This window comes from Herpailurus yagouaroundi, unplaced genomic scaffold (assembly GCF_014898765.1).
Source record: "Herpailurus yagouaroundi ecotype Mexico unplaced genomic scaffold, PumYag 250, whole genome shotgun sequence".
NCBI lineage: Eukaryota > Metazoa > Chordata > Mammalia > Carnivora > Felidae > Herpailurus > Herpailurus yagouaroundi.
In genome coordinates this window covers 1,210,473-1,229,496 of record NW_024412467.1, presented here as the reverse complement: position 1 = coordinate 1,229,496, position 19,024 = coordinate 1,210,473, and the positions used below count along the sequence as shown (strand labels likewise).

At 46.8% G+C, this 19,024-nt stretch overlaps 4 protein-coding genes across 7 annotated transcripts in view; 3 read left to right on the top strand and 1 right to left on the bottom strand.

The window, feature by feature from the left end:
- The window catches only part of HFE (homeostatic iron regulator), a 6,995-nt gene extending 5,404 nt beyond the window's left edge, over window positions 1–1,591 (top strand). For all 3 annotated transcript variants that reach the window (XM_040460318.1, XM_040460317.1, XM_040460319.1), the window contains exon 6: window positions 297–1,591. In XM_040460318.1, coding sequence (XP_040316252.1) covers window positions 297–337 — 41 coding nt within the window. In that variant the 3' untranslated portion in view covers window positions 338–1,591. The remainder of the gene's footprint in view (window positions 1–296) is intronic.
- LOC121020328 (histone H2B type 1-A) overlaps window positions 1–19,024 on the top strand; it is a 448,453-nt gene that overhangs the window by 277,449 nt on the left and 151,980 nt on the right. The gene's annotated exons all lie outside the window — the stretch shown is intronic.
- Window positions 8,021–9,606, top strand: LOC121020332 (histone H4). Its single transcript, XM_040460331.1, has one exon. The coding sequence runs from the start codon at window positions 8,024–8,026 to the stop codon at window positions 8,333–8,335; it is 312 nt and encodes a 103-aa protein (XP_040316265.1). The 5' UTR covers window positions 8,021–8,023; the 3' UTR covers window positions 8,336–9,606.
- On the bottom strand, window positions 10,326–11,858 carry H1-6 (H1.6 linker histone, cluster member). The gene has a single exon (XM_040460324.1). It carries the CDS (start codon window positions 11,312–11,314, stop codon window positions 10,679–10,681), a length of 636 nt encoding a protein of 211 aa, XP_040316258.1. The 5' UTR covers window positions 11,315–11,858; the 3' UTR covers window positions 10,326–10,678.

Here is a 19,024-nt window from a genome sequence, read left to right as displayed (position 1 = left end):
GCCGCAGAGCCCTGGGGGCCTTGAGAATGTTCTACAAGGAGACCCCCGGGGAAGTCAGTGCAGGGACAGTAGGGGGTCCGCGATCTCACAGTTGGAGGAGTGTCAGGAGGTGAGAGGGAAGGCAAAGGAGGACACGGGCTAGAAAGCTGGTAAGCAACTCCCGGTGAGAGCTGATGGTGTGTGAACCCCCGGGGGGCTCTTCCGGCAGGGAGTGGTCCCGGTTGAGGTGAGTGGATGAGGGAGGTGAGGGCCAGGGAGGTGACAGCACGCCCCTCTCCTGTCTCTCCTCTCTCCAGGAGGAGCCATGGGGGACTACGTGTTGGCCGAATGTGAGTGACAGGCAGCCTGGGACCTCTCTTGGGAGGAGACGTGGAGACTGAAAGAGAGGGCACCCTGGGGCCTTCTTTGCTTCCAGGACTGAGTCGGACCTAACAAGTAGGAAGCCACCGAGGAACTCTCTGCTTGCAGCCTTCCCCATTCATTCTCGAAAAGTTTCTCTCATTTAGGTTTTTGAGTTCCTGCGCCTCTCCGGAAACGGCTGTCAGGAACCTCCAGCCGCCTCTAGGGTCTGCCTTATTTTCTGCACCACTTCGGACTCCATATACCTATGGCCTCTCCTCTCCCACCTCTGGAATAGGGCTCCTAAAATGTTGGGGGGCTCACAGTTCCTTTCAACATCTGAGAAAAACCGTGAACTTTCTCCTTGGGACGTGGGAGTCTCATACCCTTACCAGAATTTTGCACACACATCCCGGCATTTTCTAGACCCATCCAAGTTTCCTTTTGACCCCCCGCCCTCTCTGTTATCCAGCAATTCACCTGCCACCAAGCCCTGTGGTCTTTTCCACCAGAGGTTGAAGTGGGTCATTGTACAGCCGTGAAGGCCGTGCACTGTACAACCCAAGGAGGCCCATTTCCCAGAAGGGCTCTCAGGCGTGGATGTTTGTGTCCTGTGATAGTTTTCCAGAAAGTGGGTGGGAAGTGTCTTGACGAGGGGCATCTTTTTTCTAATTGGCAAAAAAGTGTCATATAGGTTTCTGTATAGGAATGATTTACGTGAAGGCGTCTACGATGCCTCTGGGATATGCCGGAGTTGAAGGAACACGGTAATTTCCCACTTGGTCTCAGATGCTATGAAGTGATAATGAAAATGAAAATAAGGAGGAGGAGGAGGAAGAGGATACGTGGGGGATTTACTTGCTGCCAGACTGAGTTCTGAGACCTACTGACGCGCGTTATCTCATACAATTCTTACAATATTTGTTTCATGTTAGTACTATTATCCTCATATTTTTTTAGACGAAGTAAATGTATCCCCGGGCTGCCAGGGAGAGAGGCAGGTTTCAGCCTCTGTCGGATTCTGATCCCTGTCCCGCACCAGTGCATTCAGGCGGTTTAGACGGCGCCCAGGAAATGGAGAGGGGGGCGGGGGGACGGCTCTTCCTGTCTGTCTGGGTGTCTTTACTCTCAGTGAGCTGGATGGAAATTAAGGGGTAACAGCAGAAAATCATCTCAACCACGTTTCCTTTCAAAGTCTCTGGGGAAAGCACTCCACCCCCCACCTGCTCTGTCTGGCATCGCTCCCGGGCCCCCAGGTCAGGGCTGTCATTGCTGGTGTCAGCCTGTCGCCGTGTTGGACCTCACAGTGTTTGCCCTCTGCCGGGGCCACCAGAGTCACAATGCCGGTGGCATTTCCCCCCCAAGAACCGGAGCAACGCTTGTCATATGAAGGATGGCAAAAATGGGGGGGGCCGGTGGGTTAAGCGTCTGACTCTTGGTTTCGGCTCAGGTCATGATCTTGTGGTTTGGGAGTTCAAGCCCCACGTCGGACCCGGGGCTGACAGCACGGAGCCTGCTTGGGATTCTCTCTCTTCCCCTCTCCCTGCCCCCCACCCTTGCGCACTGTCTTTCTCAAAATACATAAACATTAAAAAAAAATTTGTTTTGAAGATGTTAAAACGGAAACCACCACGCAACCTGGAGGTACCCTGGCATCTTCCTCCTCCCCAACTGTGCACGTTAAAAAAGAAACTGACCTGGGGCGCCTGGGGGGCTCAGTCGGTTAAGTGGCCGACTTGGGCTCAGGTCATGATCTCCCGGTCCGTGAGTTTGAGCCCCGCAGCGGGCTCTGTGCTGACAGCTCAGAGCCTGGAGCCTGTTTCAGATTCTGTGTCTCCCTCTCTCCCTGACCCTCCCCCACTCGTGCTCTGTCTCTCTCTGTCTCAAAAATAAATAAACGTAAAAAAAAAAAAATTTAAAGACCAAATAAAGCTCGACAGTTTGTTTGGTAGGTATTGAATTTGGGCAAAGAGATCTCGATTTTTTTTTTTAACTTTTCTTCTTTTCTGGTTACGAAAATTAAGTAGATAAAAAGCACGCATAATCTGTGCTCACTGTAGAAAAGGTGACACTGTCATTCCACTGGCGAGTGGTAAACCCAATTAACGACCTGTATACTTCCTCTCAGTGTTGCTATATTAAAACATATAAAAGTAACAAATGCATTTTAATAAACATACGTGAATTGCATGGTGTGCTGCCTGATTTTTCTGACGTGCTTATCCATCTTATGGATTCATCAACTTAATCATTTGTGGGACATTGATGCTGCTTTCAATGTTTTTGCATTTTTTAATGCAAAATTCTCTCTCTGACAAGTTCTTTCTCTGTGGATATCCTTCCGTACTCAGAACAGACCGCCCAAAAGCTTCCCATGCTTTTCTAGCCCATGAAGGATATGTTACAATTAATGAGGCAATGGCTTGTTTTATACTGGTTTTATTTCACACAGACTGGGATTACAAGGAACACCCTAGCCTTCACAGTGGCCCGTGTTGCGGACCATTGGCGACTGGTCTGTTACTTTTCTTGTTATAACGGAAGTTACAAACCTCCGATTCCTCTCCGTGTGTCTTAGCTTAATTTTTCTGCCCTTGTTCATCAAGTCGTAAGGTCGACTACATTTGAAAAATCAGGATTAACATTTTACATTCTGAATCTTGTAGATCACCTCTGGCAAAACCGCCTCCAAAGCGCGGTAGTGTGGAGAAGGGTGCCACCTGGTGGCTGTGATCAAAAGTGTCACGGTGGTCATGTGACCGTTGAGAGCTGGGGCCGGGATTTGGGCGCAGGGCCCAGGATCCAGGGAGAAGAGGTGGGCGCTTGACCCCGTGTGTGGAGAAGAGCCCCTGAAAATTTGAGGAAATAAACTAGTCACCAGGTGTTTGCCCACAGGGCACCGTTGAGCTACCTGAACTGGGAACAGAACAGAAAAGGATCTTTGGTAATCTCTCAAGGCAACGTGCCACAGCTGGTTAAGACCTGCTGGGAGGTCAAGGGCAAAAACTCTCGCTGTGTTTTACTAACATAGTCTTAGGGTGCTGGGAATACTTGATGCACTACAGAGCATTCTTCATGTACACACGGATACACGTTTAAAAACATAACAGCTCTGAAATGCTGGGAAAGTCTTACAAGTTAACATTTTAAAGCTATATATTTTTTCTAACCACCCTCTAGTAAGGACTAGAACCCAAGAATGCATGACTTTAAACATTTAAGATTTTCATATCTATGGACAGATATTTCGAGGTTTTGATTTCCCTCTGTAGACGTTGGGTCATCATTGTTTTCATTTGTCTTTTGGAACCAGTGTTAACAGGCAGAATGTCAATTCAATATTAATTTTGGGGGGTGACAATTTCGTTGCAAAGCCTCCTTGACTTGACATCCTGTAGGTGTATGTTGCTTGGCTTGGGTGCATCCTGGTATTTCTTGCATTCTCTTTCTGCGTGATTCTTTCCAGTGTTCACTTGTGCGTGAGAGACACATACGGTGTCTTTTAAGCAGAACTTTCTTTTCTCTCAGCTAATAATTATTACATACCAACCAGACGTCAGGTCTTGTTCTGCATACTAATGTTTCTGAAGAAGCCGGTAAGGTAGGAATGACTATTTCATTACCCTTATTTTGCTGTATGGAAACCAAGGCACAGAGAGGTTAAATAACTTGCTAAAGGTTACACAGCTAGAAAATTATTGGGCTGGATTTTTACCGTAGCTAGTCTGGCTCAGAGTCAAGCTCATAACCTCTACACAGTACCTGTTTGTGACTCAAGAGAACATGCGGTGGGGCATCGTTCCCAACTTTGTGAGGTGCTCCTGATGGCAACAACCTCTGATGTTTCCTGCAGTGAGGACGGAATCTATTTTAATATTTCAGATTTTGCCATATCCCTGTAGTTGTTTCATAAATATTTGGACGTGTTTTCTTGGGGTGTATTTTTTAACTTAAGGACTTTTTTTCTGTCAAACAAATTTCTAACTAATGAATTCACGTTTCTGTTTATTCTCTTTATCATTAAGGGAGAAATTTGGGGATGAGTAGCCTTAAAACACCTATGAACTATTTTTTTCACCAGATTTGGGTAGAAAGTATTGTTAGTGGGGGTTTTTTGCTTGTTTTATTTTTTGAAAGTATGGCTATTTTTTAAACATGAAAGTCTAGCTTTTGATCCAAAGATTCTACAAAAGAATTTTGGAGCCTTCTGTGTACTCCTGGTGGGGCGAGGTGGGGTGAGGTGGGGGTGGGTTGGGTAAGTACCAATATTTGTATAAACCCCAGTCTCATCAGTTAACCTTACTCCATGGGGTTGATTAAATGTCCTGAATTTACAATGTCATTTTCATAAAACAGTCAATAACCAACCAACTTTGATATTGCCAAAGGAGCTTGACAATGTGTGCAGGAGAAAGCATCTTTTTTTTTTTTTTTTAATGTTTATTTATTTTTGAGACAGAGAGAGACAGAGCATGAACGGGGGAGGGGCAGAGAGAGAGGGAGACACAGAATCCGAAGCAGGTTCCAGGCTTCGAGCTGTCAGCACAGAGCCTGACTTGGGGCTTGAATTCACGGACCTTGAGATCAGGACCTGAGAAGTCAGAAGCTTAACCGACTGAGCCCCCCAGGCGCCCCTAAAGTGTCTGTTTTAAATACGAATGTAACAGCTAATGGTCTTTCCTTTGTGGATGTTTGGAATCGCAGTTTCACCATTAAAACAAATGCAAAATACTTTCTTGGTGCTTTGCGCGCGCGCGCGTGTGATTAAGAGAGTATTCAAGGGAATTTGGAAAATCAAATTCAATTACAGACATTTATAAAAACTTCGAAACAAATAAATGTATCGGAAAGGATAATGTTAGAAATTCTCTGTCCAAAGAACTTTTTTTTTTAGTAGGTCAAAATAAATTAAGAACGTTTATAGGAGCAAGCCCACCCAAGGACAGCAGGCCAAGGAAGTGCAAGGGACAAAAACTTTCAGTAAAATGTTTGGACTGAAAGGAGAAAGAAAGAACACGTTTCTAGAAGACGAAGGAGAGAGATACAGTGTAAGTTACGGGCCACAGGTAAGCCAGTGGGAGAGACATTTAGAGGAAGTGAATAAGACAGTGGATATTCATACCAGAGAAAAGGTTGGGTGGCTAGGAAAGAGAAATTCATTGACGCTTTAGAATGCAGTGAGATCCCTCAGCCAGTGGTGAGAACAGCTCTCTGCTCCAGACCAGGAGCGATGTCCCCAAATGCCTGGAGACAGCTAATGTTAGAAAGCCCGAGCAAACTAGGTTGGGCGGGGCTGCATTTACACATTTCCTCAACTGTAATATGGTGAAAAGTATTCCTATCCTAGGATTTCTTCTCCCTGAAGTACAACCATACAAAGTGATGGTAGTTCTGGTATTCTCAACCTTGGGCGAGGATCAGAATTGTTTGTTGACTGTAAAATATATCTTAATATATAATATATATTATTACACCATTTCTCAACTCTGATACTCTGAGTCTGCTGCAGAGAGTGGTTGTGGGCATTTCATATTTTTATAAGACCTTTGATGAACCTCATAGTTTTATTTGTTCAAATGTGTGATGAGACCTATTAGCCGCAACTCGTTTGCAGGGTTTTTTACCTGAAGGGCTTAGCTCCCATGTTGAAGGAATGGGTTCCATGAAATCAGGTTCTCTCTGAGGATGAGCGGGAGATGAAAAGAAAGCCAGCCACACAGGTTCCAGAGCGAGCCACTCCCTCCCAGGCCACACGACCAAGACCTGTACTCTTCTGAGAGTGGAAGGATCCATGTTTAATATATATCTTTATGTGCATGTTTTAAATTTTTCTGTCCTAACATTCATGACTTCTGAGTCAGTGTCAGTGAGAAAAATTTATAAATGAAGAAATTAGGAGAAGGGAATAGAAAACAGGAAGAAGACGTCAAAATAAAAGTGACGTTTTATTAATGACAGAGTGGGCAAAATAAAATTGGGAGAAAGCTGACCTAGACTTCTGGTTTAAATCTGGGCCCTGTGGTGCCTGGGTGGCTCAATCAGTTGAGCAGCGCCTTGGCGATCTTAACTCAGGTCAAGATCTCAAGGTTGTGAGTTCAAGCCCTGCCTTGGGCTCCATGCTGGGTTTGTAGCCTACTTAAAACAAACAAACAAACAAAAATATATAAATGCAGAGGGAACCCGCTGGGCTGTGTAGCAAGGGTGGCTCACACCATGTATTTTTTTCCATGAAATTACCATATTATATACACTATTTTTATTTATTTCCATGAATTAAAGAGCATATTGAGATTTCAGTTTTACTTATAATCTCAGACCTTGCACTTTTTCTCTATAGTGTTTGACATTCCTTCCTAGCTAAGTGACCCCTTATAAAGTATGTGTTCGAGGTGGGGAGGGGTTAGTAAAAGTCAGGAACCCCAAAACGCTCAATATGGGGGCAGAAGAATGTAATTACTTAATTATTTCGCAAGTGTTACAAATCATATGCCATTCAGAGCTTTCCTACCCTCTGCTGGGTCTCTTTTCTTTGCTAAAACAAGTATGAGGTTCTAACAGGTGGTCTCTCTCAGGCCAGAGTCTCATTTTAAGTATCTGCAATAGGCACCTTTTTGTTAACCAGGATGGAGAGAGGGTGTGCCCTCCCCACCTTTCAACTGGAATAACTGATCTTGGACATTTTCAAAAGCGGCAGCAGGAGGCTAAGGGAAATTTTTGATTTGAAAGGCTCTCTCTTCCAACCACATTCAGGTCCAATTCTGTTGTTGTTTTTTTTTTTTCTTAATGGGATTAGCCTTGTTTAAAACACCAATAATCTCATCAAAGGCCCTCCAGGGGAGGGCCTTGTAGGCTTTGTAATGACCTTAATCGAGTATTAGCCCTGCCCTGCGATTAACCCCCAGCTACACCAAATGTTTGTTCCTGTCTCTAAACCTGGAGAAGGTTGAAAAGGGATCAGCTGAGGAGGAAAGGGGAGCTTGTCAGGAATTACAGGCAGAACTGAGAGGCCCAGCAGGGCCAGGAAGAAGGTCCAAGGGCAACGCGTTCTCCAAGCCTAGTTGTACATTCCCTGTCGCAGACTTTTGTCGAAACAAGAGTCACCCAATAAATGTTTGAAAGAAAACCAGAAGTTTTAACTTGCAAATTTCTTTTTGTTTCCATAGGTCCAGGGCTTACACTGTCCAGCACAAAGAAGGTCATCTAAATACGTCAGTTTAATAGGAATATTAAAAGGAATGGAAGGGAAAGTCCTTTGACCTATAAACGCACCGTCCTTCACATACCGCCTCTACATTCCCCCCAAAAAATCATTCCATAATTTATTAGTTATTAAGTGAAAATACAGACAAACGTGGAGGGGGCGGTCCCTCTATTCAGCGGTTTTGACATAACACATTCCACTGGCAAACGCGCGCGGAAAAAAGAAACGCAGAACAAAAGAGAAACGGAAGCTTTTTGGCGGAAGGAGAGCTGACCCTCCCCCCCGGGCCGCCCTACTGCCGACGAAGGGCGAGATTCACTAGCCAATCACAATGTTGGAATGTTAATGAGCTCTCTTTGCCCCACCCCCTTGCTGACCTCATGAGGGGGGGGAACTCGTCAGTGCCTCTTGTTCTCAAACAGGTCCGCAGAAATGCTATTTAAGGAACTGCGTGAGGGCGCAACGCTCACTTCGGTTGCAGCCATGTCTGGTCGCGGCAAGGGCGGGAAGGGCCTGGGCAAGGGGGGCGCCAAGCGCCACCGCAAGGTGCTGCGCGACAACATCCAGGGCATCACCAAGCCCGCCATCCGGCGGCTGGCCCGGCGCGGCGGCGTCAAGCGTATCTCCGGCCTCATCTACGAGGAGACCCGCGGGGTGCTCAAGGTGTTCCTGGAGAACGTGATCCGGGACGCCGTCACCTACACGGAGCACGCTAAGCGCAAGACGGTCACGGCCATGGACGTGGTGTATGCGCTCAAGCGCCAGGGCCGCACCCTCTACGGCTTCGGGGGCTGAGCGCTCGGGACCCGCCATATTTCCAAACACAAAGGCCCTTTTCAGGGCCGCCCACAAAGTCACTTAAAGGGCTGTCGTGCTTGCGGAAACGGGATCGGGGGCATGTAAGACTTCCGCAGGCGCAAAACTGGTGAGCAGTAGGATATTCTTGTGTGCGGTACTGTAGCAAGTCTTGTGACGCCTGGGTACACTCTAAGATTTTAAAAGAAATACACATTGGAGTAAATAGGTCAGTAAATGCTGCCAATGAGAGGGTTCCAGAAGGGAAATGCGTTCTGTTCTACACAAACGGAAACAAAAGATCTTGGCCAACGTCCTTCGGATTCATCCGCATGACCGGAAATGTCCTGGGCACAAAGCTCCGGTGACCGCAGCCGCGGCTATGTAAATGCAGGTCCTCTGAGGACAAGCTCTGATTGGGTGACATTCGGTGTGGCAGAAGCTGCGGAGGGTGAGATTCCGGGGCCATTTTCCTGTTGGCCACAAAGGGCTTCATAGCTGTCCCCGGAGCCGGAGGAAAAACCTCTGTTGGTTAACTTTGCTTTTAATCCAGGTGCTACACCAGTACTAGGAGCAAAAAGCACAGAGGCTCCCGGGACCAGTTCTAGACGGATTCGCGCGGTGCCGGGGGCCTGCTGGCTGCCAGGAGCAGGCCGGGGGTCAGTCCACTGCGGGGCACGGCAGTCACACAAGGTACACACGGCCTTGCCCGGCAAGTGAAGCGTATTTGGGCGCTGCAGCTCCGACCTGGAAGGGAATCGCAGCCGTGTGCAAGCAAGACATGGGCTGTGCATGATTCTGTACGACTTCAAACCATTGTTTATTCGTTCTGACAAAATTGTCAGAGGCCCAGTTATAGAAATGAATTTAGAAAGGCCAGGCTCTAGTGTTCTCTTCAATACATGGTTATATGCAAAAGAATGCGTTACATAATTCTGCATTGGGCTTTGTGGGGTTGCCTCCAATACTACCAAGGCCCCAAGTAAATCAGCAGTATGAATTTCGTACTTATAATCATCTTTAAATAAGAATGCCAGTTCCTAAATTGAGAGCTGGAATAAACGAACTTTTCTTAAAACGAAAAAAGATGCTTTGACTCAGACCCTGAGAATTGCCTAATAACAGTTTTTGTTAGGTCCGTTCGGATCCTAACAACTGTACCCCCACCATTTCCATACAGGTTTTAGAGTTAATATTCTTCAGCCTGTGGAACACAATCTGGACAAGCCTGTACACTCTCTTTGTAAATAAAATACATAGACATAATTAGACTAATCCTAAAATGAAGCCATTTCTTAATGTGGCAACATAGTATTTGGAAATATTGAGGATAAGCGCTATTGCAATAGTCTCACAACTGTAAACTGAAAATACTTATTTCTGCTAATCAAGTGAAAAATCGCCCAGATTTAAAAACTTCCCCCTCATCCGGTTTGTTATAAATTTTTTAAAAAATTTTATGTTTATTGTACAGAGAGAGAGAGAGACAGACGTAAGAGAGGGGCAGAGAGAGGGAGACAGGATCCAAAGCAGGCCCCAGGCTCTGGGCTGTCAGCACAGAGCCCCATGGGGGGGCTGGAACCCACAAACTGGGAGATCATGGCCTGTGCCAAAGACGCTTAACCAACTGAGGCACCCAGGCGCCCCAGATGTTTGTTACAATTTGATTCCTGTATACATTGACACCCCCTCTCCCCCCCCCCCCCGCAAAGTTGTGAGCAGTGACTTATGAAACCCTGGTTACAATGTCCCCGTGTACAAGTGTGAACTGGACCGTGGCGCTTGGAAAGAAGTCACCTATGTTTGTGCACGGAGCTGATCTCCACTCCTTCCTCCACATAAACGCAGGTATTCCCAGCTAAGGATGGGGAAGTACAAGGCCGTGTACCCATTTATTTTTATTGATCCTGGGAGTGCAAGCAGGGGGAGGGACAGAGAGAGGGAGAGAATTTTAAGCAGGCTCCACACTGACGGTGCAGAGCCTGATGTGGGGCTCGAACTCAGGAACCTGTGAGATCATGACCTGAGCCCAGGATCAAGAGTCGGACACAAACGACTGCGCCGCCACCCCCCCCCCCAGCCTCCTCCCCCCATATGCCGTGTTGTAACTAGAAACATTTAAGCTCTTTGGGACCAGGCAACACAGGAAGAAATTTCAAATACTGGAATCCCTATTGGGCGACACATCTGACGAAATTTTTCACATCTTACAATGAAAGTTGCTTAGTAGACCGTGCGGTGACCTATTTACGAACTTCTAAGCTTCCAGTGCCGAGCCCTTTTTAAAGTATTTGGGGTGGCTCTTAAAAGAGCCTTTGGGTTCTTTGAGAATCAGCCTTCGGTTTACTTCTTGGACGCCACCTTCCTGGTGCTGGTTTTCTGCTGGGTGACCTTGGCCTTCCCAGCCTTGGGCTCCCCTGCTCGGGCCTTTCCTGGGCTCTGCGCCGGCCGCCTGCCCCGGCCTCCCTTAGCCTTCCTGCTGCCTCGGGGTGCTTTCGGGGCTGTTGCTGCCCGAGGCTTCTTGGCCTTCTGGGTGGTCTTGGCACTCTTCGGGGACTTCGAATCCTTGGAGATCAGCTTCTTCGCCTTGGCAGAAGTGGGCCTTTTGACCTTGCTCTTGCGGGGTTCAGGAATGGCCTTCTTGTTGAGCTTGAAGGAGCCCGAGGCGCCGGTGCCCTTGATCTGCACCAGGGTGCCCTTGCTCACCAGGCTCTTGAGGCCCAGCTTGATGCGGCTGTTGTTCTTCTCCACGTCGTAGCCGGCGGCCGCCAGCGCCTTCTTGAGGGCGGCCAGGGACATGCCAGCTCGCTCCTGGGACACCGCGAAAGCCTCCGTGATCAGCTTGGACACAGAAAGGCTCGGGGTCTTGCGACTTGAGCCTGGCATGCCCACCGGCTTTCTCCCCCTCCTCTTAGCTGGAGGATTCTCCACGGGGGCCGGGGCCGTGTCAGCTGTGGCCACAGGAACCGTCTCCGACATGTCACGGAGAAACACAAAAGTGACGTACCAGACAAAGCGTAATGTGCAGTGGGGTAGGGATAGAGGGGGAGCCTCAAGGCCTTATATAGAGCACGGCGCGCTGTGATTGGTGCATCGTCAGGCACCGCCCCGCCCCTCGGGGGAGGAGCCTTTGTGTTTCTTTTACCCCCAAAAGTTGGATCCCACACAAATCCTCTGAGCAGCATCGCCCAGGGTTTACTGCTGAGTGATCCGTGGAGATCCGGATTTCACGTGCCTTTTCACCTTTTCATGAGAAATGACCTTGCATGCCCGAAGTATCAGATAAAGCCCTTGATTTTCGGCGAAATGCAAGGAGAAGAAGAAAACTTGCTCTTTTCCTTGTAATGTAAAAGTAAGTTTTAGCGCAAAACTTACCTCATGTCTTCTGAGTAGTTTTCCAAACGGTGGGCTTCCAATCCGTGGAGAAAATAAGTTATTCACGCACTGGTTTTTATGGGAAATTCTCTATGTATGTGAAGGAAATAACACAGGTCGCTTAAATGGCTCCCTGTGTAGACGATGCTTATAGAATCGGCCAAAGAGTGCAGAGTACGACTTTATTTAGGCAAACACAATCTAAGAAACCATAATCTGCAAGGTATGTGGGTGGCATGTGACCCAAACCAGTCCTCCGTCCATTGCAGTTTGATAGAAGACCCTTAAGACTCTTAACACATGATATCTGCTTAGTCCAAATCAGGTCTGTCACCTCCGTGGCTGACGTCCTCAACTGAATTTTGCTTCTGTTTTCAGTCATCCAAACCCCACGCCACCCCACCCCCACTGCCTGATGCCAAGCACACACACGGGAAAAGAGACCGTCCTTATTCTCAATCGCCTATAAAACGGGAGGCAGGAACGTGGCTGAAGAGCTCAGTGGGAACCACAGGCCCAGATCTCTAACAGAAGTGAGTTGGCAGATGTGCCTGCAAAGCTGGAAGAGAGTTCTCGCAACAAGGTTCAGGAGGCTTCTTTGGGCTTGTCCTAGGACTTGCGTCTGTAAGACGTCCAGATGGGGGGGTTGTTCTTCAAGGCCAGACCTTCCAGGAGGAGAGCAACGCGGTGCGGCCAAAGCTCCCCGGGGTTCAGCGGAGGAAAACCCCATAGGGACCATCTCATGGAGATCCCCAAATGCTCGCGCGAGAAGTTGGTTATTCTGAAGGCTTTAAGGAGAGGATTTGCATAGTGGTGCTGTAGTTGTCTTGGTTTTAGAGTTTTCACAGAAACAATCATTATTGAAAATGGCCCAGGGGCGCCTGGGTGGCTCAGTTGGTTAAGCGTCGGACTTCGGCTCCGGTCATGATCTCGCAGTCCGTGAGTTCGAGCCCCACGTCGGGCTCTGTGCTGACAGCTCAGAGCCTGGAGCCTGTTTCAGATTCTGTGTCTCCCTCTCTCTCTTACCCTCCCCTGTTCATGCTCTCTCTGTGTCTCAAAAATAAATAAACATTAAAAAAAATTTTTTTAAAAATGGCCCAATGTCAGAGGTTGGTAGTGCGTTTCTGTAGCCTTAAAAGAAAGACAAGGGCTTCGACTTTGTGGGAAAGGAGAGAGTCTACGTGTGAAATATTTCTGAAGTGAAAATCAGAACATGAGACTTTCCAACTTCCGGGTGCAAAGTGAGACAGCAAAGTCTCCGCCTCTCTCTGGCTCATGGGCACGTGCTTACACACACACACCAGGAACAAAAATTCAGGAAACGGGACATCTGGGCGGGCCTGTCGGTTAAGTGTCCAACTTAGCTCAGGTCATGATCTTGCAGTTCATGAGCTCAAGCCCCGAGTCGGGCTCTCTTCTGTCAGCACGGATCGCGCTTTGGACCCTCAGTTTCCCTCTCTCTCTCTGACCCTCCCCCTCTCTCTCTCTCTTTCTCTCTCTCAATCTCAAAAAGTAAATACACCTTTAAAAACATTGAGAAAACAATAACCACCTGAAGTGTCTGCATTCTGATACTTCCTAATCTATTTCATTTTTTTAAAATGCTGGTTGCAAACTATGGGATTGATTTCACAACCCACTAATGCGCTGTGACCCTCCGTTTGAAAAATCTTTTTTCAGGTTACAAGGTTACAAGAGGTTACAAGAGCATCTTACTGAGGACCTATTTCAGGGTTTCTTTACAATGTTTATTTACTTGTGAGAGAGAGAGACGGAGACACAGTGCGAGTGGGGGAGGAGCAGACAGAGAGGGAGATGCAGAATCTGAAGCAGGCTGCAGGCCCCAGGCTCAGAGCTGTCAGCACAGAGCCCGATGCGGGCCTGGAACCCATGAACCTGAGCCCAAGTCTGTCACTAAACAGACGGAGCCACCCAGGTGGCCCAAGGACCCTAAGTTTTAACACGTGTTTGGTTTCCCGGACCCTCGGTGTGACCTCTGAGTGCTTGTGCTTGGAGGTCAGGTTGTGAAGTTGATTGATCCTTGTAATTAATTACACGTTGACAGAAGATATCATTCCATTGCTTTACAAGTAACAAAGAATTGGGAGCACCTGGGTGGCTCAGTCCATCGAGTGCCCGACTGCGGCCCAGGTCATGATCTCCCCATTTGTGGGTTTGAGCCCCGCATCCGGCTCTGTGCTGACAGCTCAGAGCCTGGAGCCTGCTTGCCATTCAGTGTCTCTCTCTCTGTCTCTCTCTCTCTCTCTCTGCCCCTCCCCCACTCACGCACGTGCTCTCTCGCTCTCTCTGTCTCTCAAAAATAAACATTAAAAGTAACAAAGAATTGGAGAATTTTAAAAATTCTTACATTCCGCAACTTGAAACCTAGAGAGAGGACCATGATTCGTATCTTGCACTGGAGATCTAAACGCTACCATGAACACCCACACGCACAGCGCTTACGCTGTGTCGTCATCATCCCAATTATTTCCCCTTCAAAAAAGGAAAAACTGTAGAAGCTAAGTTTATAGTTAAGAAACTGAATCACAGAAAAGTCATGAAACTCACCCAAGGTCTTAGAGCTAGGAAGCAGGAGGCTGGCTTTAGAAGGCTCTGGCTAGTTATGCACATCAGCTGTGTTGGAGCATTTATTATTATTTTTTTCCTCTTAATGTGTCAGGACTGTTCGTGTAATTCCATTTTTAGAGCTTGTATTTTTTTATTAAATTTTTTTTAATGTTTATTTTTGAGAGAAAGAGAAACAGTGTGAGCACGGGAGGGGCAGAAAGAGAGGGAGACACAGAATCTGAAACAGGCTCCAGGCTCTGAGCTGTCAGCACAGAGCCCAACGAGGGGCTTGAACTCGTGAACCATGAGATCATGACCTGAGCCAGAGTCGGACGCTTAACTGAGCCACCCAGGCACCCTTAGAGCACTTGTACTTTGTGGACCAATAATATAATTTTATCTTGAAAAACTTTCTATTGTGGGAAAGTCACCCTTCCAAACTCTCATTATTGAAACAATACTCCTGCTGTAAACATTTCCTTAGATCAACTTCTGATGGCAGTGCTTCTGAAGTCAAACAATGGAAGCGATCACAAAGAAAATAAGAGAACTGTTTTCTTTTAAAAATATAATTAAATTATTCTCTCATGATATGGGAACTATACAGCCCATTCTTTTTTTTTTTTTTTCTTTTTACATTTATTTATTTTTGAGAGACAGAGCACAAGTGGGGGAAGGAGCAGGGAGAGAGGGACACACAGAATCTGAAGCAGGCTCCAGACTCCGAGCTGTCAGCACAGAGCCTGATGTGGGGCTTGAACTCACAAAGCGTGAGATCATGACCTGACCCAAAGTCGGATGCTTAACTGACTGAGCCACCCAGGTGCCCAGCAGCCCATTCTTAATATTAACATTCTAGTCTGTTGTTTAAAAACAATGTTTACCCTATATTTCTGTGTGTGTGTGTGTGTGTGTGTGAATAAAATAAAGGCCTTAGATTTTCCCTGTGTTCAGTGAGATTCACGGGGCTTCACTTACTAACGTGTCCACCCTATATACTTCTTGGATTTTCCTGGTATCTAAGTTTTAGAACTACCTTGTAAAACTGTTATCCCTTTGTCATATGTTTCTTCTTTTTTCAGTAGCTATTTTTGAACTTCATATTTGGCTTTCCACTGTCTTTAACAAACACTATTTCACAATTAACCTTAACTCTTCTTCAACTGACTTCTTCCGTTTTGAATTATTCTATTTCGATTGACTGCTTGTTCAGCTATTGAGTAACTATTTTGTTTGTTTTGTAGGAAGGGCATGTGTATAATTTCATGCTTTGTGAAGGTTGTCTCTAAAAGTCGTCAAGTGTTCGGGGTACCTGGGTGGCTCAGTCGATCAGGCATCCGACTTCAACTCCGGTCGTGATCTCCTAGTTCGTGGGGCAAGCCTCACATGGCATCGGGCCCTGTGCTGACAGCTCAGAGCCTGGAGCCTGCTTCAGATTCTGTGTCTCCCTCCCTCTCTGCCCCTTCCCTGCTTGTGCTCTCTCTGTCTCTCTCTCTCTCTCTCTCAAAAATAAATAACCATTGAAAAATTTTTAGAATATGCACTGACAATTCTTGGGTGCGGAGATCAACGTCGAAACCAATAACCTGCCCAGGTGGTTCACAATGGAGGACTTTGAGAGGGTGGCGGGAAAGTCTTCCTCTGTTGAGTCAGATGGACCTGAATCACTTGTTCAGCCTGTTTCTGCTGCTCCTTACGAAACTGAACACCTTCAGAAGGAGTTCTAGAAACTTCTCAGAGGACAGAGGAGCTAAACCTGCCACCATCCAATTAGGAAGCACTAGAAATGCCTGACCAAGAAGAAAAGCTATTTGCATAACTGGGACCTCCCCCGCCCCCCCATTCAGGTGACCTTATTTCTGTTCTTCCAGACGTTCCGACCTCTCTTATTAGCTATTTATATGTAAGCAAAGACAGGTGCTCATATTGTGCTGTTTCATTTGTGAATAACACGTATATAGACTTCCATCCAAAACCTTTGTGCTAACGTGACCGAAACGATCCTCCTAAGCCACACAGATGCCAATGAGCCAGTCTTTGAAAGTCCGGAGACACAGCATTGGAACTTGTGAATTTTCTGTTGCACTTTAATACAGAATACAGAAGCATCAGACAAAAAAGCAGGAAGCCTTTTCTTTTAACTTCCCGATAGTAATCCAGTAGACCTCAGATGGCCCTTGCCTAGTTCCCCTTGATCTCACCCCTTCTTCCAGGCTGGCGCATAGATTGACCCTCCAGAGGCGCTAAAGATGGCCGTGAGGCTGAAAACTACAAGGGGGTGGAAACTGAACAGCTGACCGCACAGGGTGCTAGAGAAGCCTGTGTACCTGGGCTTCTTTATTAAGCAAAATAATAATAAACATTTTACACTAGATGTCTTTCCAGTTTATTTACCTGTCTGAGGTAAATAAAGGTTTATTTACCTGTTTTACCCTGTGAAAGCCTGCCTTGCCGCACATATAGACCCCAATGCTGCAAGGATAGTGTTAGGCTTTGTATCTCTCTCCACCGCAGAGGTGAAAGTGGTTTTGCACACAGTTTGCACTGTAGTTTTGCATGAAGCGCGATGTTTTTCCTAAGCGAGTGGTCAGAGCATGTTTATTCGAGCTGAAGCATTCCTCTTCCGGTGACAAGTCTTAGTCTAGTGCTGGCTCTGGGGACACGTGACTCTGGACCCTCTGAGGCTACTGTCTGCCTGTGGCACGGGGGAGCCCTGGCCTTGGAATGAGGACAAGTGGGTTCTCCCACCTTGCCTCTTTCTGATTCTTAATGATCTTGGCCAAATATAACTGTATTTCTCCTGGGCTTACTCACTTTCCTGGTCTGTGTGTCACAGCAATGACACTGTCTTAGTCTGCTCGGGCTACCAGAACAAAATGCCGTGATTGGGAAGTTTAAACAATAGAAATTTATTTCCACATGGCTCTGGAGACTAGGAATCTGAGATCAGACTGTCAGCGTGGCCGAATTCTGGTGACAGCTCTTTCCCAGCCTGTCGTTGGCTGTCTTCTTGCTCTGTCCTCAAACGGCCTTTCTGTGGCGCATGCACGCTGGGAGAGCTAGCTTTTCCTCCTCCTGTTCGGATAAGGCCACCAATCTTTTTGGACTAGGACCTCATTTTACAACTTCTTTCACCTTAAATACTTGCTGAAGCCCCGCCTCCAGACACAGTCACACTGGGAGGTAGGGCTTCGACATACGAATTCTGGGGGGACATAATTCAATCCACAGTACACGCTTTTCTCATGGAGCAGTTAGAGGCTTTCAAGAGACAATGCAGGCAGGGGCGCCTGGGTGGCTCAGTCGGTTGAGCATCCGACTTCGGCTCAGGTCATGATCTCACGGTTCGTGGGTTCAAGCCCTGCGTCGGGCTCTGTGCTGACAGCTCAGAGCCTGGAGCCCGTTTCAGATTCTGTGTCTCCCTCTCTCTCTGCCCCCCCCCCCCACCCCGCTCATGCTCTGTGTCTCTCTGTCAAAAATAAACATTAAAAAAAATTAAAAAAAAAAAAAAAGACAATGCAGGCAAAAGCAATTTCAGCTACACACAGCCAAATGCAGTTCATTATTCCAGGACAGTCCTGGACAGAGGAGGCACCTGACTGACAAATACTAGTTTTTGGTCTTAACCGAACAGCCTGCTTATTCTCCATATGGTGGGCCCCCAGGGGACAATCGTGGTCATGGGCATCATTAGGCTGCCCTTCGTTTCTTACGGGATCACAGCTAATGAAAATGTGGGGGGAAAGTACACTCGCTAATAACGAAGGAGCTGGCATTTCTATTATTATTATTATTATTATTATTATTATTGGCCTGTCAGGTTAATAATGCTTTAAAAAATTCTCAGTGTAAACAGTATGTTGGGATTATAAATTGGCATGGTCCTTCTAGATGGCACTTTGGCAATGTTTTGTTTTAAGAGCCTTAAAAAATGCTGTGACCTGGTGATTTAGTATTTCTAGTTCTAGAAGTCTATCCTAAGGAGGTGATCACATATTTAAACAAAGATGTGTGATCTGTATGATCTATAATGCATAAAAATAGAACTCAATCTAGGTAGCCAATAACAGAGGACTAATTACCCAAGTAATGATACATTCATAAAAACTTGTGTTTCTTGGGCTGCCTGGGTGGCTCAGTCGGTTAAGCATCTGACTTTAGCTCAGGTAACAGTTCATAATTTTTTTTTAATGTTTTTTATTTATTCTTGAGAGAGACAGAGCATGAGTGAGGGAGGGGCAGAGTGAGAGAGGGACACAGAATCCGAAGCAGGCTCCAGGCTCTGAGCTGTCAGCACAGAGCCTCACATGGGGCTGGACCTCACAAGACGTGAGATCATGACCTGAGCCAAAGTTGGACACTCAACCAACTGAGCCACCCAGGCGCCCCAACAGTTCGTAAATTTAAGCCTCACATCAGGTTCTCCGCTGTCAGCATGGAGCCTGCTTTGGATCCTGTGTCTCCTTCTCTCTCTCTCCCTCCATTGGATCCTCCCTCTCCCTCTCTCAAAAGTAGACAAACATTTTTAAAAAATTACCTAGAAAATTATATATGTGTATCTATGGCATGGTACCTAAATTTGCTTTATATATGATATATGTTATGGGTGTACCTTATGTATTCATATTCATCTATACATATTTGTCACATACATATTAAAAGGAAGTACCAGGGCACCTGGGTGGCTCAGTCGGTTAAGTGTCTGACTTCGGCTCAGGTCATGATCTCGCGGTTCATGAGTTTGAG